This window comes from Dipodomys merriami, unplaced genomic scaffold, assembly GCF_024711535.1.
Source record: "Dipodomys merriami isolate MVZ:Mamm:240054 unplaced genomic scaffold, mDipMer1.0.p SCAF_14, whole genome shotgun sequence".
In the NCBI taxonomy this organism is placed as follows: domain Eukaryota; kingdom Metazoa; phylum Chordata; class Mammalia; order Rodentia; family Heteromyidae; genus Dipodomys; species Dipodomys merriami.
The window spans coordinates 38,770,046-38,787,279 of NW_027202715.1; the positions used below are offsets into that span (position 1 = coordinate 38,770,046).

General features: G+C 44.5%; 1 protein-coding gene across 2 annotated transcripts in view; it reads left to right on the top strand.

Annotated features, from left to right (window-relative positions):
- The window catches only part of LOC138826170 (DNA nucleotidylexotransferase-like), a 120,787-nt gene extending 107,633 nt beyond the window's left edge, over positions 1-13,154 (top strand). For both annotated transcript variants that reach the window (XM_070021312.1, XM_070021313.1), the window contains 10 exons: positions 809-983; positions 1,712-1,840; positions 3,079-3,249; positions 4,897-4,968; positions 6,143-6,266; positions 7,112-7,244; positions 9,117-9,225; positions 9,685-9,930; positions 11,363-11,446; positions 12,994-13,154. In XM_070021312.1, coding sequence (XP_069877413.1) covers positions 809-983; positions 1,712-1,840; positions 3,079-3,249; positions 4,897-4,968; positions 6,143-6,266; positions 7,112-7,244; positions 9,117-9,225; positions 9,685-9,930; positions 11,363-11,446; positions 12,994-13,080 — 1,330 coding nt within the window. In that variant the 3' untranslated portion in view covers positions 13,081-13,154. The remainder of the gene's footprint in view (positions 1-808; positions 984-1,711; positions 1,841-3,078; positions 3,250-4,896; positions 4,969-6,142; positions 6,267-7,111; positions 7,245-9,116; positions 9,226-9,684; positions 9,931-11,362; positions 11,447-12,993) is intronic.
- Positions 13,155-17,234: the final 4,080 nt, after the last annotated feature.

Below are 17,234 nucleotides of genomic sequence, written 5' to 3' on the forward strand. Positions count from 1 at the left end.
ATATTTGATCATAGTTCATTTCTGACTTGGCATGCCTGCCATCAGACAGCCTTAGCTCTAACTTCTAACCCCCACTTCTTTCCCAGCCCTAGCCTCAGATCTCACCTGTCAACAAGATATTCTAATTTAGATCTGCAACCTTTTAAAGCAGCATACCTGAAATACCTTCAGTCCCTTCCTAATCTTCCCTGCAAAGAGGTACAATTTCTTAAATCCCTATTTCTACCAAAGGTGTTATTACTTGGGATTATGTTGGAGTTATTTGATTCTGATTTCTACTTCAACTTTCACAAGTCACCCATATGAAATGTCCTGTGTTTCTTTTTTGTCTTTCTTTCCAGTGCAGCAGGAACAAGGCTGGGTTACCACCATCTCACACCTGGCCTGTTATTTCACTCCCCACTCATCATTCTTCCCTCCAAGTCATTGTGTGTACTGGATCACTCTTGTAAAATAACACTGCAGTGCCATCAACACCCTGCTCACAAGATCCTTCTCTGGCTTCAGAACCCCAGAAAAGAAGAGCCAACCTCCTCAAAGAGGCTTTGGCTTTTAGACCCTCTATAATTTGGTGGTCTCTACCAATTCAGCCACTTCCCAACAACCTCTTCACTCCAGTCCTGGCCAGTTCTTCCCTGTTCCTTTACTTCTGAACCTACTCTCCAGAAGAACTCAAAGTTCTGCCTTCCAGATACCCTGTTCCTATTCAGCCATCTAAACCACATACAAGCCCCAATTTCCCACAGTATCTGACTCTCCCAGATGTTGTAAACTCCTTTACCGGATTATCTTGTGTTGTATTTTCCAGCGATTCTGTCACCCACATTGTAGCAGAAAACAACTCAGGTTCAGACGTTCTGGAGTGGCTTCAAGTACAGAACATCAAAGCCAGCTCCCAGCTGGAATTCCTTGACATCTCCTGGCTCATAGAATGCATGGGAGCAGGGAAACCAGTGCAGACGACAGGAAAACACCAGCTTGTTGTAAGTATCCTGGGCAGGACTTCACTGCCCTTTGCTTGGTGCCCAAGAGCATGGGCTATGGAATCTATAGACCTGAGTTAAACCCTAGGTTCTCTACAAGTCATTTAGCTTTTCTGAGCTCTGGTTTCCTCCTCCATGACATAATAAGGCCACCTCATAAAAGAAGCATGAAGATTAGAGTAGCAGGTACCATGTCTGATATGTTGTAGGAAATGTGTAGATGGGAGCTATTTGCATGAATACATTCATGCACAAATATTTTAAAATATTTATGCCTTGATGTTTTTGCAACCAGAAAAGTATTTTTCTTACTAAAATTATTTGGGAAAAGAAAATGAAGAAATAAAAAATAAGGAAACTTAAGCTCTTAATTGTAAATGCTTTACCATAGTACTAGGCCATTTGGGAAAAGACATTGGTCCATAATGATATTAGTTCCCAGAAAAGAAAAATGATCATTATTTGGTAATTCCTTTTTCATGTTTTGTTTTATTTCCAAAAAAGAGACATATCATAATGAAACTTGCTGATTAATATAACTTAAAACAGAAAAATATGTTAATAATAGCAAATTCAAATATTAAGATGTACATAATATTTTTAAAACATAGTTTCCTCCTCCTTCCAGAGATAATTGCTAAAAATTGTCTCCAATTATTTTCTACATGGCTGATTATTGTTATTTTTGTTCAGTGCTATTTAAAATGGATGGTTACACATTTGTTTAGGTGAGAAGAGACTATCCACCTAGCTCCAACCCAGGCCTCCAAAACACTCTACCACAGACTGCACAAAAGCTCTCTCAGTACGCTTGTGAGAGAAGAACCACTTTAAACAACTGGAACCATGTATTCACGGTAAGAGGTTTACCAATATTCAGGACACATGAAGGCCTTGAAGCTTCTTTCTGTAGGCCTACAAACTAAATGATGATCTATCTGGAAATCTGAGAAAGCTATCTCCCATATCTACTCATCCCTTAGGCTATTTCTTATTCTTCTTTCTATCAAGAATCAATCTCTTTTATTCTTTTATTTTGGAGGCTCATCCTTCTTGCATGGAAATGGACCAATATCTTTGGAGTCTATTCTCTAGAGAAGATAGATTGCTACTTAGTCAGAGTTGTCACTAATGAGCACAATACTCTTCAAAGGAAAAATATCCTGAAAAGCCAAATACTGTAACTAGCCAAAAACATAGCAAGGACAAATCATGCATCCATGATGCATCCACGGCTTTTGCTGGGAAGCCAACAGATGAAGAATTGGCTAATGTGGAGGCCAGCCTGGGATTAAGTAGCTGGAGCAAGTCGATGCCTCTCTCTGAGCCTAACTTCCTGATTTATGCAATAAGACATTAGCTGTAGCATCTCTGAGGCTCTCATTAGCCCTGAAGCATTCCAGATGACCTTAACAAGTCCACAGCTGCTTGTCCCTGAGCCTAGTGGTCCATCATCACCTGCAGAAAACATCCGGTAGAATATCAAACACAGAGCTGCTCATTTTTACACTTCCAGCCCCACATCTGTGATGAAGACCAGGAAATTGAAGCTACTGGTTTACTGAGTACGATGCCACACAACTGCAGCTGTTTCCTCTGCTAGCAGTGCAAACACACTTCACCTTAAATAACCCTGTACGGGGGTCTGCACTGCCTAGGAGCACACCCATTCACCCAGCAAGCCTATGTTAAGCACTGGCTGTGCTTTGGGCCTGTGCTAAGAGATGAAGATGCCCGGGGATCCTGGCAGAACCATAGCCACAGGCTGGTGAAGAAGGTAGCAAAGAAGGAAGGAACATGCCTAGGCCTTATTAATAGAATGCAGTGAGCACTAGAACATTGATTGGTTAAATCATTCCTAAATATCTAACAGCAGCTAAGAGAGTTTCCTCATGATACATTCAGCTCCTGTCTTTTCAGTTCAGCTCTACTCCATCCTAGAGGGGAGGGTGCCAAGTTGCAGGAGACCAATCCTGTCCTTCAAGGAGATGGTCAGGTGCTTTTCAATATGTAAGGAGAGCAAGAGACATTTTTGAGTGACCACTGGCTGAGGACTCAGAAGCAGCCCTTTTGCTTATTGGTTTTTATTCTTCAGGATGCCCTTGACATACTGGCTGAAAATTCTGAGTTTAGAGAGAATGAAAGCTGTTGTCTGGCATTCATGAGGGCATCCTCTGTACTGAAATCTCTGCCGTTCACCGTTAGCAGCATGAAGGACACAGAAGGAATTCCCTGTCTGGGGGACAAGGTGAAATGTATCATAGAGGTAAGGGCAAGGTAGGATTTGTCACACCTCTTAATAGGGAAAGGGTAGAGAGAGACAGAGGAGCTGGAGGGGGAAAGAGAGAAGGAATCATGAAATCGTATTTATTATAATCATCAGGAAACTATTAGTTCATTCTATCTATCTCAACATATATTTCTATACAGGATATTTCTTAGATAACTCTTCATATCTATAGAGTTAGATGTATGTGTGTATAATCCATACCTCACTATTATCACGGCTGGATCTATGAAGGACCAGTTAGTAGAATAGAAGATCTCTCTTGCTATTACTCAAGTAACTTAAAAGCTCAGTGCAGGAAGATGCCTGACTTCCAACACAGGCTGTGTGAAAAGCTGTGATGCCCTCTGCGATCGTGTGGTGTGCAGTGAATTTATTCCTCCTCTCTATCTGGGTTCCAGGAGCTGGGTAGTATTTATGTGTTTAAGGATGCTTAAGGATTTTCCAGTTAGAGGCTGGTGGCTCATGCCTGTAATCATAGCTACTCAGGAGGCTGAGAGCTGAGGATTTTAGTTTAAAGCCAGCCCAACCAGGAAAGTCCGTTAGACTCTTATTTCCAATTAACCACCTGAAAACTAGAAGTGGAACAGTGGCTCAAAGTGGTAGAGAGCTAACCTTGAGCAAAAGATCTCAGGGACAGAGCCCAGGCCTGGAGTTCAAGGATTTCCCTGCAAGTTGGTGATTTGGTTATAAGTTTCAGTATAGTCAAGGGCACAACACATTATTTAAGGAACATATCCCAACTCCAATGAAAGGAGCTGATGTCATAAAGGCTTAAATGTGAACTAGCTATTCAGTGGGTCCAATATTAACCCACTCAATTGAAAAGTCTTTTTACTTATTTATTGTTAATTTATTTTTTTGTGGGTCGTGAGGCCTGAACTCTGGGCCTGGGCGCTGTCCCTCAGCTCTTCAGCTGTAGACTAGTGTTCTAACACTTGAGCCTCAGCCCCACTTCTAGCTTTTTCTGCTTATATGGTGCTGAGGAATCAAACCAAGGGCCTCATGCATGTAAGGCAAGCACTCTACCACTGAGCCATCTTCCCAGCCCCCAAAAGTCTTTTTATTTTATTTTTATTTTTATTTTTTTTTTGGTCCAGTCGTGGGCCTGAACTCTGGGCCTGGGTGCTGTCCCTCAGCTCTTCAGCTCAAGGCTAGCCCTCTACCACTTAAGCCACAGCGCCATTCCGGCTTTTTTCTTTTTGCTTATGTGGTGCTGAGGAATCAAACCCAGGGCCTCAAGCATGCAAGGCAAGCGCTCTACCACTGAGCCACCTTCCCAGCCCAAGTCTTTATTTTAACAAGTTCGTCTCCATTGGAAAAGGAATTATCAGAAATATTTGGGCATATATTTGTCAATGAATATTTTGCCTATGGTTCTGTAGGTTGGGCCCCTCATAATTCTATATTCTATCCTGAAGGATAGTGAAGAGGTCTTTGGGAATAGGAGGAGTTTGCAATGTCAGGATTACAGGGAAATTGTTTTCTCCAGGTCAGCCAAGGAAGCATTCTGTGGGCAACAGGTGTGCCACATGAGAAACCATGCTTCTAAATCTGTGACTGGGAGTCTTGTACTGTGATTGTCCAGTGGCAATCAATTAAACTATTTTTCACTTAACAATGCAGGAAATTATTGAAGATGGAGAAAGTTCTGAAGTTAAAGCTGTGTTAAATGACGAACGATATCAATCCTTCAAAGTAAGTATATGTTTATTGAAAAAAAAAAAGCCTTTTGGTTAATCATATTGTCTTCTCTTGGGCTGCCATAATGAAATGCCATAAACTGAAGAGCTTAAACAATAGAAATATATTTCCTTCTAGTACTAGAAGCTGAAAGTTCTAGATCAAGGTGCTAGCATGGTTGGATTCTTGTGAGGACCTCTTTCTGGTTTGCAAATACTGGCCAACTTGGTGTGTTCTCCTATGGTAGAAAGAAAGAGAGGAAAAAATAGGCAGAGACAGAGATAGTGAGAGACAGACAAAGACAGACAGGGCCAGAGAGAGAGAGTGCTCTTCTTACACAAGCACAGATAGGACCTTATCTAAACTCAATAACCTCCTCGAGGCTCCATTTCTAACAATCATGCAGGAGCTTAGGACTTCAACATATGAAAATCAAGTGGGGAGAGATGAACAATTTGGTGTATAGTAGAGTTCTAGGAAGAAGATGCCTAAACAAATGTAGATGCCCTAGATTATAGCTACCCTATGGTGATATGCAAATTACCCTACCTGCCAAGAATCAGTGATTGGTGTTTATAAATACCAAGGTGACAAAAGGACCACGTGGACTGAACAAACTTACTCTTGAAGAGCCACCCCATATCTGGGAAGCAATTCCCTATACCTCCATTGATTTTGATATGGTCTGTAATTTCCCAACATTTCCTTCCCTAGAGTAGCAGGTAGAAGGGGCTTTGACCAGATCCTTCCATTCAAAAATGACGCAAAGACCTAAAATGGGGCTGTGAGCAGGAGCCGGTTTACAAATATAAATAAATCGGTGATCCCATCTGTGTTCTGCCACTAGCCACCTGTGGGGTAGGAGAGATCTTTAACCCCCATGGGCATTTCTATCAGTGCCGAGGATAGACATGCAGCCCGAGATTGTGCTGCACTGGAAGCACAGGCCATCTGCTACCTGAGTTCTATGTGAGCCCTATGCAGATAGATGCTTCACACTCTCATGGACCATGTACCAATAGCCTTGAAGAAACCACCAGCACCCACCTGCTTGTTAGCTCAAGAGAAGCTGGGTGGGAGCCTTCCTTGCTCCTTCTCCCCCCCACCCCCACATAAACCTTGGAAAGTCTCATGTCATTTTCACGGTGATTATCCTCAAAATTAATAGCATGTCTGTCCTTCCCATTAGTTGTTTACGTCTGTGTTTGGAGTGGGATTGAAGACATCTGAGAAATGGTTCCAGATGGGCTTTAGAACTCTGAGCAAAGTCAGATCAGACAAAAGCCTGAAATTCACACGAATGCAGAAAGCAGGTATGAGTTCGCCTAAAACTCACTGCTGCTCTGGGTGGGTTGGGTTGTGGAAGAGACTGGAGTCAGCTGTACTTCCACGGGAATCTCAGTGAGCTGAATTTTTTTTTTTAATTGGGGGTGGATCGGTATAATCTGTTGATGCTTGAATCCAAGTCTTGGTTCTAGCACTTTGTTTTGTGTGGGCTTGTAGACATTTGGGCCCTAGCTCTCTCCTGGATAAGAAATGTGGGTAAAGAGTCAGGGGAGGAAGGGAAATTGACCTGGGAGCTTGAGGCAGGAGGATCAAAAGCCAAAGACCAACTTGACTACACTAGTGAGAGCTTGTATCAAAAACAAACAGAAAGGAGCAAGAGGAAGAGGAGGGGGAAGAGAGGGAGGAAGAAGATGAAGGTAGAGGAGGAACAAGAGGAAGAAGAAGAGGAGGAAGAGTGGGGAGGAGGTAGGGGAAGAAGAGGAGGAGGAGGAAAGAGGAAGAAGAGGAGGAAGAGAAAAACAGAAGGAAGAAGAGGCTGAGAAATGTATTGCTTACCTGACATATAACTGAATCCCCTCTATACATCACCTTTATAATATATTTAAAAAGAAGCTTGGCTCTTCATTAGGATGTTGGACCAGAGCAGTTGGGGCTCCTGAGGGATGTGGACACTGTGTCCTTAGTAGGCACCCAGAAGCCATTCTCAGAAATCAGAGCTCTCTCAACTAAACGAATGTCTCCATAGAAACAGAATTTAGCTGATGCCTGTGGCCTTGTAGCCCCGTAGGGGGGCAGATTCCCCGCTCCACCCTGGTAATGCTGCATGTGCCATAGCGTCTACCCTGACCTACCCTGTCCAATGGCCTCTCAGGGTTCCTCTATTACGAAGACCTCGTCAGCAGTGTGACTAGGGCGGAGGCAGAGGCAGTCAGCATGCTGGTTAAAGAGGCGGTCCGGACATTCCTTCCCAGTGCCTTGGTCACACTGACCGGAGGGTTCCGGAGGTGAGTGACGGGGCTGCTCTGCCTCCCTTGCTCTGACACCGTCTGTGACTGTGGGTCACAGGCAGGCTTCAGTGAGCACACAGGGCCTTTGACGAACTGGCACCAGTCTCTCCCTGGAGCTGTGCCTCCTGTTTCTCTGTTCATTTTCAGCATCCTTAAAGGGCAGGCCGCTCCCTATACACGCAGACCGCTTCTTGTCTCTGGCTCTGCTCAGAGGCAATTCTGTCCTTGGGCTGCCTTTCCTGGTTAAGTTCTTCTCATCAATTTCAGTGCCACCTCCTCCATAAAGCCTTCCTTGATCCTCCCCTTCTCTGGACTGGAGTAGGAAGCTCTCTCCAAAGCTGCTGACCATGTGCCAAGCCTCTGGTGCAGTTTCACAGGAGTTCACTCCCATGGGAGCTTGCCCACTAAGCGAGTGGGCTCAGTTCCCACTCAGACCGGCGTGCTAATGCCTGGCATGAAGTGGGGGTTCAGGATATCTTGGGTGACTCCATGAATGAATGAGTGAACTTCTCAGAGATGTGTGCATTTCTTTGATACTGAAGCCACTATGTCAGAAAGGGATTTATTCCTCTTCTTCCATCCCTTGCCACCTCTACCTTTCCTTCTGAACCTCTGCCTGGTGGCTGCTGCTATTCTGACCAGTGAGGCTTGGAGCAAAGGAGAAAGTGGAGAAAAACTGAATCCAAGAAAACTCTCTTCATCTCTGTTCTAACTCCAGGAGTGCTGCTTTGTGTTATATAAATGCAATTCTGGTTTGCTTGTGCCATGCATGTCTTTGTATGTATGTGTGTGCTGTCGATATCAGTGAATGTACAGAAGTATTCATTGTTACTTTCTGCCCATCTGTACATAGCCATGTACATTCTGCATATGCTTTTTCCATGTCATAAATCTATTTTGCAAAGAAGACAGCTGCAAGAGCCAATATCTTGTTTATTAAAATGTTATGAGGAGCGGGGCACTGGTGGCTCATGCCTGTAATCCTCGCTACTCAGGAGGCTGAGATCTAAGGATCATGGTTCAAAGCCAGCCCAGGCAGGAAAGTCTGTGAAACTCTTATCTCTAATAAACCACCAGAAAGCCAGAGGTGGGGTGGTGGCTCAAGTGGTAGAGCACTCATCTTGAGCTGAAGAACTGAGGGACAGTGCCCAGGTCCAGAGTTCAAGCCTCATGACCAACAACAACAACAAAAATGTTATGAGGGCTGGCATGGTGATGCATGCCTATAACCCCATCTCTTTGTGGGGTGGACAGAGGAGAATCATGGTTTAAGATCATCTCATGAGACCTTATCTAAAAACACACTTAAATGCAAGGGCCAGTGGGCCTGGCTCTAGTGGCAGAGTACTGGCCTAGCAGGGTGAAGATCGTAAATTAAAAACCAGCACCACCAAAAAGAAAAGCCATGGCTATTTTTCACTATAAGCATAGGGCATAGACACAAAAACAATGTTTTACAAAAACAATGGCTGAAAAAAAATCTAACCTAGTAGCCAGGTATTAGTGGCTCACGCCTGTAATTCTAGCGCCTCAGGGGGCTGAGATCTGAGGATTGTCGTTCAAATCCAGCCCAGGCAAGAAAGTCTAAGAGTGTCTTATCTCTAACTAACCACCAGAAAACCAAAAGTGGCATTGCAACTCAAAGTGGCAGACCACTAGCCTTGAGCTGAATTGCTCAGGGACAGTGTCCAGGCCCTGAATTCAAGCCCCACAACCCAAAACCAAACCAAAACAACAACAAAAGAAGAATCTAATCTAGTGTTTGGAGGTGTGGCTCAGTTGTTAGAGTGCTAGCCAGTCTCTGATAAAAAAGAAAGACAAGAATCTAATCTAATTAATTCATTTTGAACTTTTTTTTTTTAAAACTAGAGGTAAGAAGATTGGGCATGATGTGGATTTTTTAATTACTAGCCCAGAAGTAACAGAAGAAAAAGAACAGCAACTTCTGCATCAAGTGACAAACTTGTGGGAAAAAAAGGTAAGTCAAAGGTGGTGGTTCATGCTTGTAATCCCAGCTACTCAGGAGGCAGACACCAGGATTCAGCCAGCGAGAGCAAGCAAGCCTTAGTGAGGCTCCATTATAACAGACAGATACGCTGTACCTGCCTGTAATCCCAGCTACTTTAGAGTTTACAGGTAGATTGCAGTCTATATGCATACCCAGCAAAAACTGAGGGCCTGAGTTCTGGCAGATTCTCTCAAAGTTTTTCTCAGCCTCTCCCTGCCGTCCCCCCCACCCCCCAACTCCCTCTCCACTCAATTCCTGTTCTTCAGGAAGACAAGGACAACCATTCTTTTTTCACTTCCTCTCCCAATGTCGTGAGAACACGCATGCACCCACCTTCTGCTCAGCCCTGTGAAGATGTCAGTTAATCATAGATGCTTTCCACAAGAGACCCTCCCTTCCTTCCTGACCTGTCTTCTTCTCGCTTTCCAGGGACTACTTTTATACTGTGACCATGTGGAGTCGACATTTGAAAAGCTCAAGTTGCCAAGTAGGAAGGTGGATGCTTTAGATCACTTTCAAAAATGTTTTCTCATTTTGAAACTGGACCATCAGAGGGTGAACAGTGACCAGTCCGCCCAGCAGGAAGGAAAGACCTGGAAAGCCATCCGTGTGGACTTGGTCATGTGCCCCTATGAGCGCCGAGCCTTTGCCCTGCTGGGGTGGACAGGCTCCCGGGTAAGTGCTACCTGGGGTGGTGGGAGCGTTCCCAGACAGAGGTCTGGCCTGCCTAGGCCTGGGAATTACTGGCGGCCACAGGAGTGAGGAGGGCCAGGGGACCGAGGAAGCTGTGCCAGGAAGCCGTACACTGCGAGAGTTTTCCTGAACCTGGCTGTCAGAGTCAGAACACTGATTCCCCATGTGTGGACCCCAGATGAGCAGCCTTACCTTGGAGCAGCTTAGATCGGTGAATTCTCCACCCCACCTAGGCCCATGGATTCAGAAACTCTGGAAGTAGAGCCAGCCACCTGTGCTTGAAACACCCAGACTCGATGACAAGTCCTTCCCAGCTGTCTGAACTTGAACAAAGTTCCAATACCTTGTAGAGATTCCATTTAGCCAATGGGAGAAATGATGACCAGGACCTTGGCTACTTCACTGGATTACAGGTTTGGTGAGAAGATGCTCTGGAAACCTCAAATACATGCTAGGCAGCCAGGCATGATGTAAGCAAGGGTCGGCCATCTTGTTTCTATGGCCTTTCTTCATCTGAGGCTTCAGACAGCATCCTCGCTCTGCCTGTCTACAGTGTTGCTGTGAGACTCAGATGCAGCTTTTCAACAAAGAAGCTGGAATTGCTTGGTGCAAAGAGCCCAGGCTTTCAGACTCAGGCTGAGCCCTATTTCCACCACTGGCTGTGTGAACCTCCTCCTTCCTCCTCCTCCAGGGTGCAGCAATCCCGGGCTTTCTGTCTAATCCATCTAGAATCTCCATCTGTGCTTCTCTCACGACAGCTAACTGAACGACTAAGTTATTCACTGTCCTTGTTTCCAAGCTTTACATGTCCTCATCCCGGGCTTTGGACCTGGCCAAGGCTGCAAAGCCCACTCCTGCTCATGAAAGAAGCCATTGTAGCCTGGATGGCTCTTTCTGGAGTCTTAGCAGGAGGCTGAGAGAGTCGAGAAGACCTGACTGCAATCCCTCCATCCTTGGACCAGCCAAGATTCCGAGAGGTTGTGTGGACTGCCAAGAAGTGCACAGCCAGGCTAGAATCTGGGACCCTATTTCCTTTTTCTCTTTTGCAATGATACTCAAAATCCTAAAAGAAAATTATCCAGAATTTCCTTTGGATCAGAGTAAGCTGGACACAATTCTCCCTCTACCAACTTATCTATTCAACCAGCATTCATCTACAGCCACCTGCCAGGCACTGTCTGATGAGGAAATAGGATGATAGAACAAGTTACATCCCTGCTCTCACCTAGCTTTGGTTCTGTTCATGGGATCAGAGTTCTGCTCTAAGAGAGCCCTGCCCTGGGGAAGAACACCACTTGAGAATGTTCAGTAGAAAGCAGTATTCATTAGAGGCTCTCAGCTATCTCTAGCTGCCCAATACCAAAGACATTAGTCTAGACATGGCAGTGATTTTCTTTTTACTTTCTCTTTCCAGCAGTTTGAGAGAGATCTCCGGCGCTATGCCACGCACGAGCGGAAAATGATATTGGACAACCATGCTTTATATGACAAGGCTAAGGTAGAACTTTCTTCTTGAAATGGCCTGTTTTGGTTCCCATTCCCAAGGCTTATTTCCCAAGTGAACACATCCCCTGATCGGATTTTAACATTTTAAGTTAACTTGTTAGCTTTGCTACAAATGTCCCCATTCCTAGATGATCACAAAAGAAAATTCCCACAGGCCCACAGCCCCCTTCTGGCCCAAAAGGCAGCTGGAGGGCTTTTGGTTCAAAGATGATGAGTGAATAGGGCCTCACAGCTAGTAGAGCAGTGGGCATAACTGAACATGTTAGATTCTCGGCATTTGCAGCCATCTCCAAAGAAAATGAAGGATCCTTTTAAATTACAACACCCACTTGAGCACTCCTTACAAGCAGGAGCAGTAGCATTCTGAATGGCTCAGAGTCATTATTGAGAGATTCCTGCAAGGAGCAGGGCAGAGCCAGACATTGGTGACTCACACCTGTCATCCTAGCTGCTCAGGAGGTTGAGATCTGAGAATTGAGGTTTAGAGCCAGCTGATCAGACAAACATGGTAAGGTTTTGTGTTTTTTTTGGGGGGGTTGTTTTGCTTGTCTTATGGTTTGAACTCTCGGCCTGGGTACTATCCCTCAGCTCATTTTGCTCAAGGCTAGTGCCCTACTGCTTGAGCCACAGCACCACTTCCAGTTTTTCTGAGTTTATTGGACATAAGAGTCTCACAGACTTTCCTGCCTGGACTGGCTTTGAACCACAATCCTCAGATCTCAGCCTCCTGAGTAGCTAGGATTACAGGCATGGGCCTGTGGTGCCCAGCTATGTGATTCTTATCTTCAGTGGTTCAAGTAGTGGTTCAAGTAATAAAGCACCAGCCGTGAGCAAAAAAAAAAACAAGAGAGAGCATCATAAGTTTCAGAGTTCAAGTCCTAGAACTGGAAGAAAGAAAGAAAGAAAGAAAGAAAGAAAGAAAGAAAGAAAGAAAGAAAGAAAGAAAGAAAGAAAGAAAGAAAGAAAGAAGGAAGGAAGGAAGGAAGGAAGGAAGGAAGGAAGGAAGGAAGGAAGGAAGAAGGAAGGAAGGAAGAAGAAAAAAGAAGGAATGGAGAGAAGATGTGCTTAGCCTTAAATCCTAGAAGAACGGGAGTGTACTGGAATTGGGGGGGTAGAAATCTGGGGATACCGCAGTACATGTAGTCATCTCATAATTACTAGCAGTATATAATTCTGCCTTCGTTTGAAAATTGCCTGGAACTTTCCAAATAATTTAATAAGAAGACCTCTTTGGGGGTTTTGATTTTAACCATAGACTCCAAGTGCCTTTTGCTGAGTGTGGAAAGCTGACATGATTTTACCTCAATTTTATTATTATTATTATTATTATTATTATTATTATTATTATTATTATTATCCATATTTCTGAATGGGAAGGAGTTAGTTATCATGACTTATGCTTCAGAGCAGGACATCATGTTTTGGCAATAAGTTCATGCTAGAGAGATAGTTTCACAAGTAACACTTTGAGTCCACACTAAGAAAAATGTCTGGACATACATAATTCTCATGATGCTTTATTTCTCATTATACTTTCAGAGGATATTTCTCAAAGCTGAGAGCGAAGAAGAAATTTTTGCACACCTGGGATTGGATTACATTGAACCATGGGAAAGAAATGCCTAAGGAACATGTTGACATTTCTCCTCATGAGTTTTTTTTTTTCAGTTAAAAAAAAAGTTGTGCTTCATAGTAGTAAAAGATGCTTTGCGGGGGGGGGGGGGGTGGCGGGTGTAGCTGAGGAGGTGGGAGGGAAGGGATGGTAGGGGAAAAACAAAGGAGGAGGCAACAATGCTGGGTAAGAAATATACTCATTACCTTGCTCATGCAACTGTAACCCCTTTTCTGTACAGTATGTTTATAATAAAAACTTAATTTAAAAAAAAGATGCTTTAAGCACATTTAGAAATCTGTAGGTCTTGTGGCAATGCAGATTGCTACTAGAAAGACATGACATGGAGACAGGAGGTGGTAGGGAATTATGCTCTAACAGGACACTTGTACTGCTGCCTAGAGCTTGCAAACATTTCCAGATGCTGTGATGTCATTGGAGAGCCTTGGAGCACATCAAAGCTTACTCTGCCCCTCTCATCAATAAAAACAGGCTAAAACAAAGTGGTGGTGTTTAGTTTTCTTCACCCAATTATTATAAATATTTTTAAACACAAATGGAACTGTTAGAGAATAAAGAGCTCTGATTTATCTTGAGGGGGCCTAAAACTTTCATTTGGGCATGCAGAAATTCCAAAAGGGACGCTGGACCCTTCTAGAGCATTGTAGGGAGGAGGTGGTATTGATTCGTGGCTGGCTTGCCTCAGCTTTTGTTCAAAGCCAGCTTCTCTCCAACCACATGGTGCTGGGTCCCTAGGTACCGTGAACAGAGGGCCACACCCAGGATGCATCCCATGGCTTTCTATTGGATGTGAGAGTTATTTCCTAAACCACCACCCGGGAATCTGTCCCAGGAAGACAGCCTCCCTTCGTTTCTTCATCTGAGGGCACTTAAGGGAAGGGAGAAGCTACTGGAATTTCCTTCTAACTAATTCTGGCCAAGTGCTGGTGACTTGTGCCTGTATAGGAGGCTGAGATCTGAGGATCGCAGTTCAAGGCCATCTTGGACTCTGAGCACCAACAAAAAGAGGCAAAAAAAGGCTTGAACAGAAACACCAAACAAGAGAACAAGGCCCTGAGTTCAAGCCCCAGTCCCAACACATACAAAGACAAAAATCTCATTTTGACCTCTTGTTTGCTCCCATAGGCCACAAACTCACTCTATGCCTTTGATTAAAAAAAAAAAAAAAAAAACACAAGATCAGCTGCTTGCATGACCCTGCTGACGAGAGTTGGGGAGAAACTGATGACTGCAGCCACATGCAGGGGTGAAAAGGCCAGAGCACAACTTCGCAGAAGCCACGTGGAGGGAAGGAAAGGGGGCATAGTGGCCTAGCAGATGGGGAAAGGTCCCCAGCCTCCATGGAGGATGGCGGACATTGAGAACTGAGCAACCCGGGCTTCGTGGCTTGGGCTTTCCCATGTTCTCCATCTGCTTTCTTCCCATTGTGTTTATCCAACCTTATCCAGACCCTGCTTTCCAGGATTACTCAACAGATTGCGCTAGGGCTGGCAGGGCATTCTCAGTGGGCTTTGCAGGAAGTGAGAATGGTCAGTCCTCTCTGCGCCTAGATCTCACGAGCATCTGCTCTGCAGGCCCTGAGCAGCACCCTGGACAAGGTGAACCACTATGTACAGAAGGAGGTTGGAATCTAAGCAACACTCCCGTCAGGCTTCAATATGGCCAGGACCAAAGATTACCAGGAATCCAGCCAGGCACCAGTGGCTCATGCTTCTAATCCCAGCTACTCAAAACGCTGAGATCTGAAGATGTGGTTTTAAAGCCAGCTGGAACAGGAAAGTCCAGAAGAATCTTTTTCCAATTAACCAGATGGTGGTGGCACTATGGCTCAAATTAGCACCAGCATTGAGCAGAAAAAAGGCAAGCTAGATTGTAAGGCCCTGAGTTCAAGTCCCAGTACCAACACACACACACACACACACACACACACACACACACACACACACACACACACACACACACACACACACACAACTACAATCCCATGACTGACAGCACAGCTGGACACACTGTAAACCCCACTTTGAATGAGATAGCTGGAAGCCACTGCCCTGGGGGACCATCAGGAGCCCCACAGACTGTCCCCAGCTTAGTACACATTTCCTGAACCACCTAGGTCTATTTTTTTAGACAGAAGGGATAAGGCTGGTTCACCAGTTTGCCATAGGCTAGGCGGTCACTGATTGCTGTCCAGCCAATAGACAGGCTGCTCTTGGATCAGGGGTGTATTGTGAACCTAGACACAGTTGGGGTGCATACATACATGCACGTTGGGTGGTGCATGTGTGCACGAATGTGAGTGTGGAACATGCTGCGTATATAGGTGTGTATGTACAGTGCCTTTCTACTGCCCAGTGTTTCCCAAGTATAACATTCAGTATCATGTAGACAGTGTAGAGATGAATATTTCATGATATAATCAACATCTACTTATTGACAACAACCATTTTTCCCAAGCACAGACATATAAAAGAAAACACACACAAAAAAATGGGCACAGTGGCTCACACTTGTAATCCTGGCTACTCACAAGAGCCAGAGATTAACACATGATTTAAGGAGTGGTCAAGAGACACTCCCCCTATCTCAATCAAATTTGGCACATACCTGTCATCCCAGATACAAAGAGGTTTCAACAGAAGGAAGATGGCACACACCATGTGGGGAATACCACAGCACCCCCCTCCCCGCCACCAGCGAGCCTTGACAAATCCAACACTGCTCTCATCTGGAAGATCATCCTAAAATGTCACACTAGGAGTTCCACAAATGCCTTCTGCTGGAGCTGCACCTGTACTTTTTTCACTTAATGTGTTAACAGAACCCAGTCTTCACCAGTCCTCCTCCTGTGCATGCAGAGTGCCCTCTTGTGGTTGTGTTTGGAAGCAAGCACAAGAATCCCGGTAGATGGAGGATGCAGAGCAGAGCAGAGCAGGGCTTTATTCCACAGATGACAAGCCAAGATCTGCATAGATTGCAAGATCTCACCCAGTGCCACACAGCAAGTTAAGAAGTTAGAGCCAGAGGGTTTATTTGTAGAAGGAGGAATTGAGACAAGGTTTTGCTGTGTACCTCATGGTTAAATGTTACAGGGCTAGATGCCACAAAGAAAATTATATATTGTTATTCACTGAACTAGAGGAGAAAGGACATATCCACTTGAGAAGTTAGGAGGAGCCCAGAATACAGAGGCTGTGCTAATATGTGGGCAGGGGCAGGGGAAAGACAGAAGTGGCAGGAAGGGGGCTTCAATTTTCAAGGTTTGTGGAAACACAAGGTTAGAAAATTTGACCTGCATGGAGGTAAACTTAGAGACAAATCAATCTAACCAACAGTGAAGGAGGAGCTATACACAGCAGGTGACCTATTTGATATCACCCTTCCTGTCCCCTGAGCCCTGGGCTGTTAAGGCAGGGTTCTGACTTCTGGTTTTCCTGGTGCATGGGGCTGCCCTCCAGGAAGCACTGGAAGTGTTTGTACTAGGAATAGTTCTGGGATAATCTTGGATTTAAGTGGGTGGGGACGGGAGGGAAAAACTGGGAGGGAGGAAGGGAGAAAAGGGGAGACAGGGTTCAAAAAGAATTGTACTCAGTACCTGACTCATGTGACTGTAACCCTTCTGCTTATCACCCCAACAATAGCAATAAAACATAATTTAAAAAAAATCTTGGATTTAAGCCCAGGGTGAATATGTTGTATGTCCTTTAATATTCTGCAGAGAGAGCCATGGACATGTTATATATTTATCAGAAGGCCATTTCATTTCTCCCTTTATTCCAAAATAAGTTTTTGTACATATAAGTTTTTGTACATAACTTTCTAGTTTAGTAGAAACAAGTTTAAATAAAAAATTCTAAGTCATAGATTGTAAGAAGATTAAAATATAGGATCCAAAACATGTCATGCCTTACTTGAAAGGCTACAAGGCTGTAATTTTTTCTTGAATATTTTATTCTTTCATTTTTTTTTTCTATCAGTACTGGGACACAGGTCTGGGGACTCTCCCTGGGTTCTTTTGCTCAAGGCTAACGCTCTACTACTTCAGCCACAGCTCCACTTCTGACTTTTTGGTGGTTAATTGGAAATAAGAGTCTCTTGTGTTTGTCTGTGGTTTGGCTTCAAGCCATAACCTCAGAACTCAGCCTTC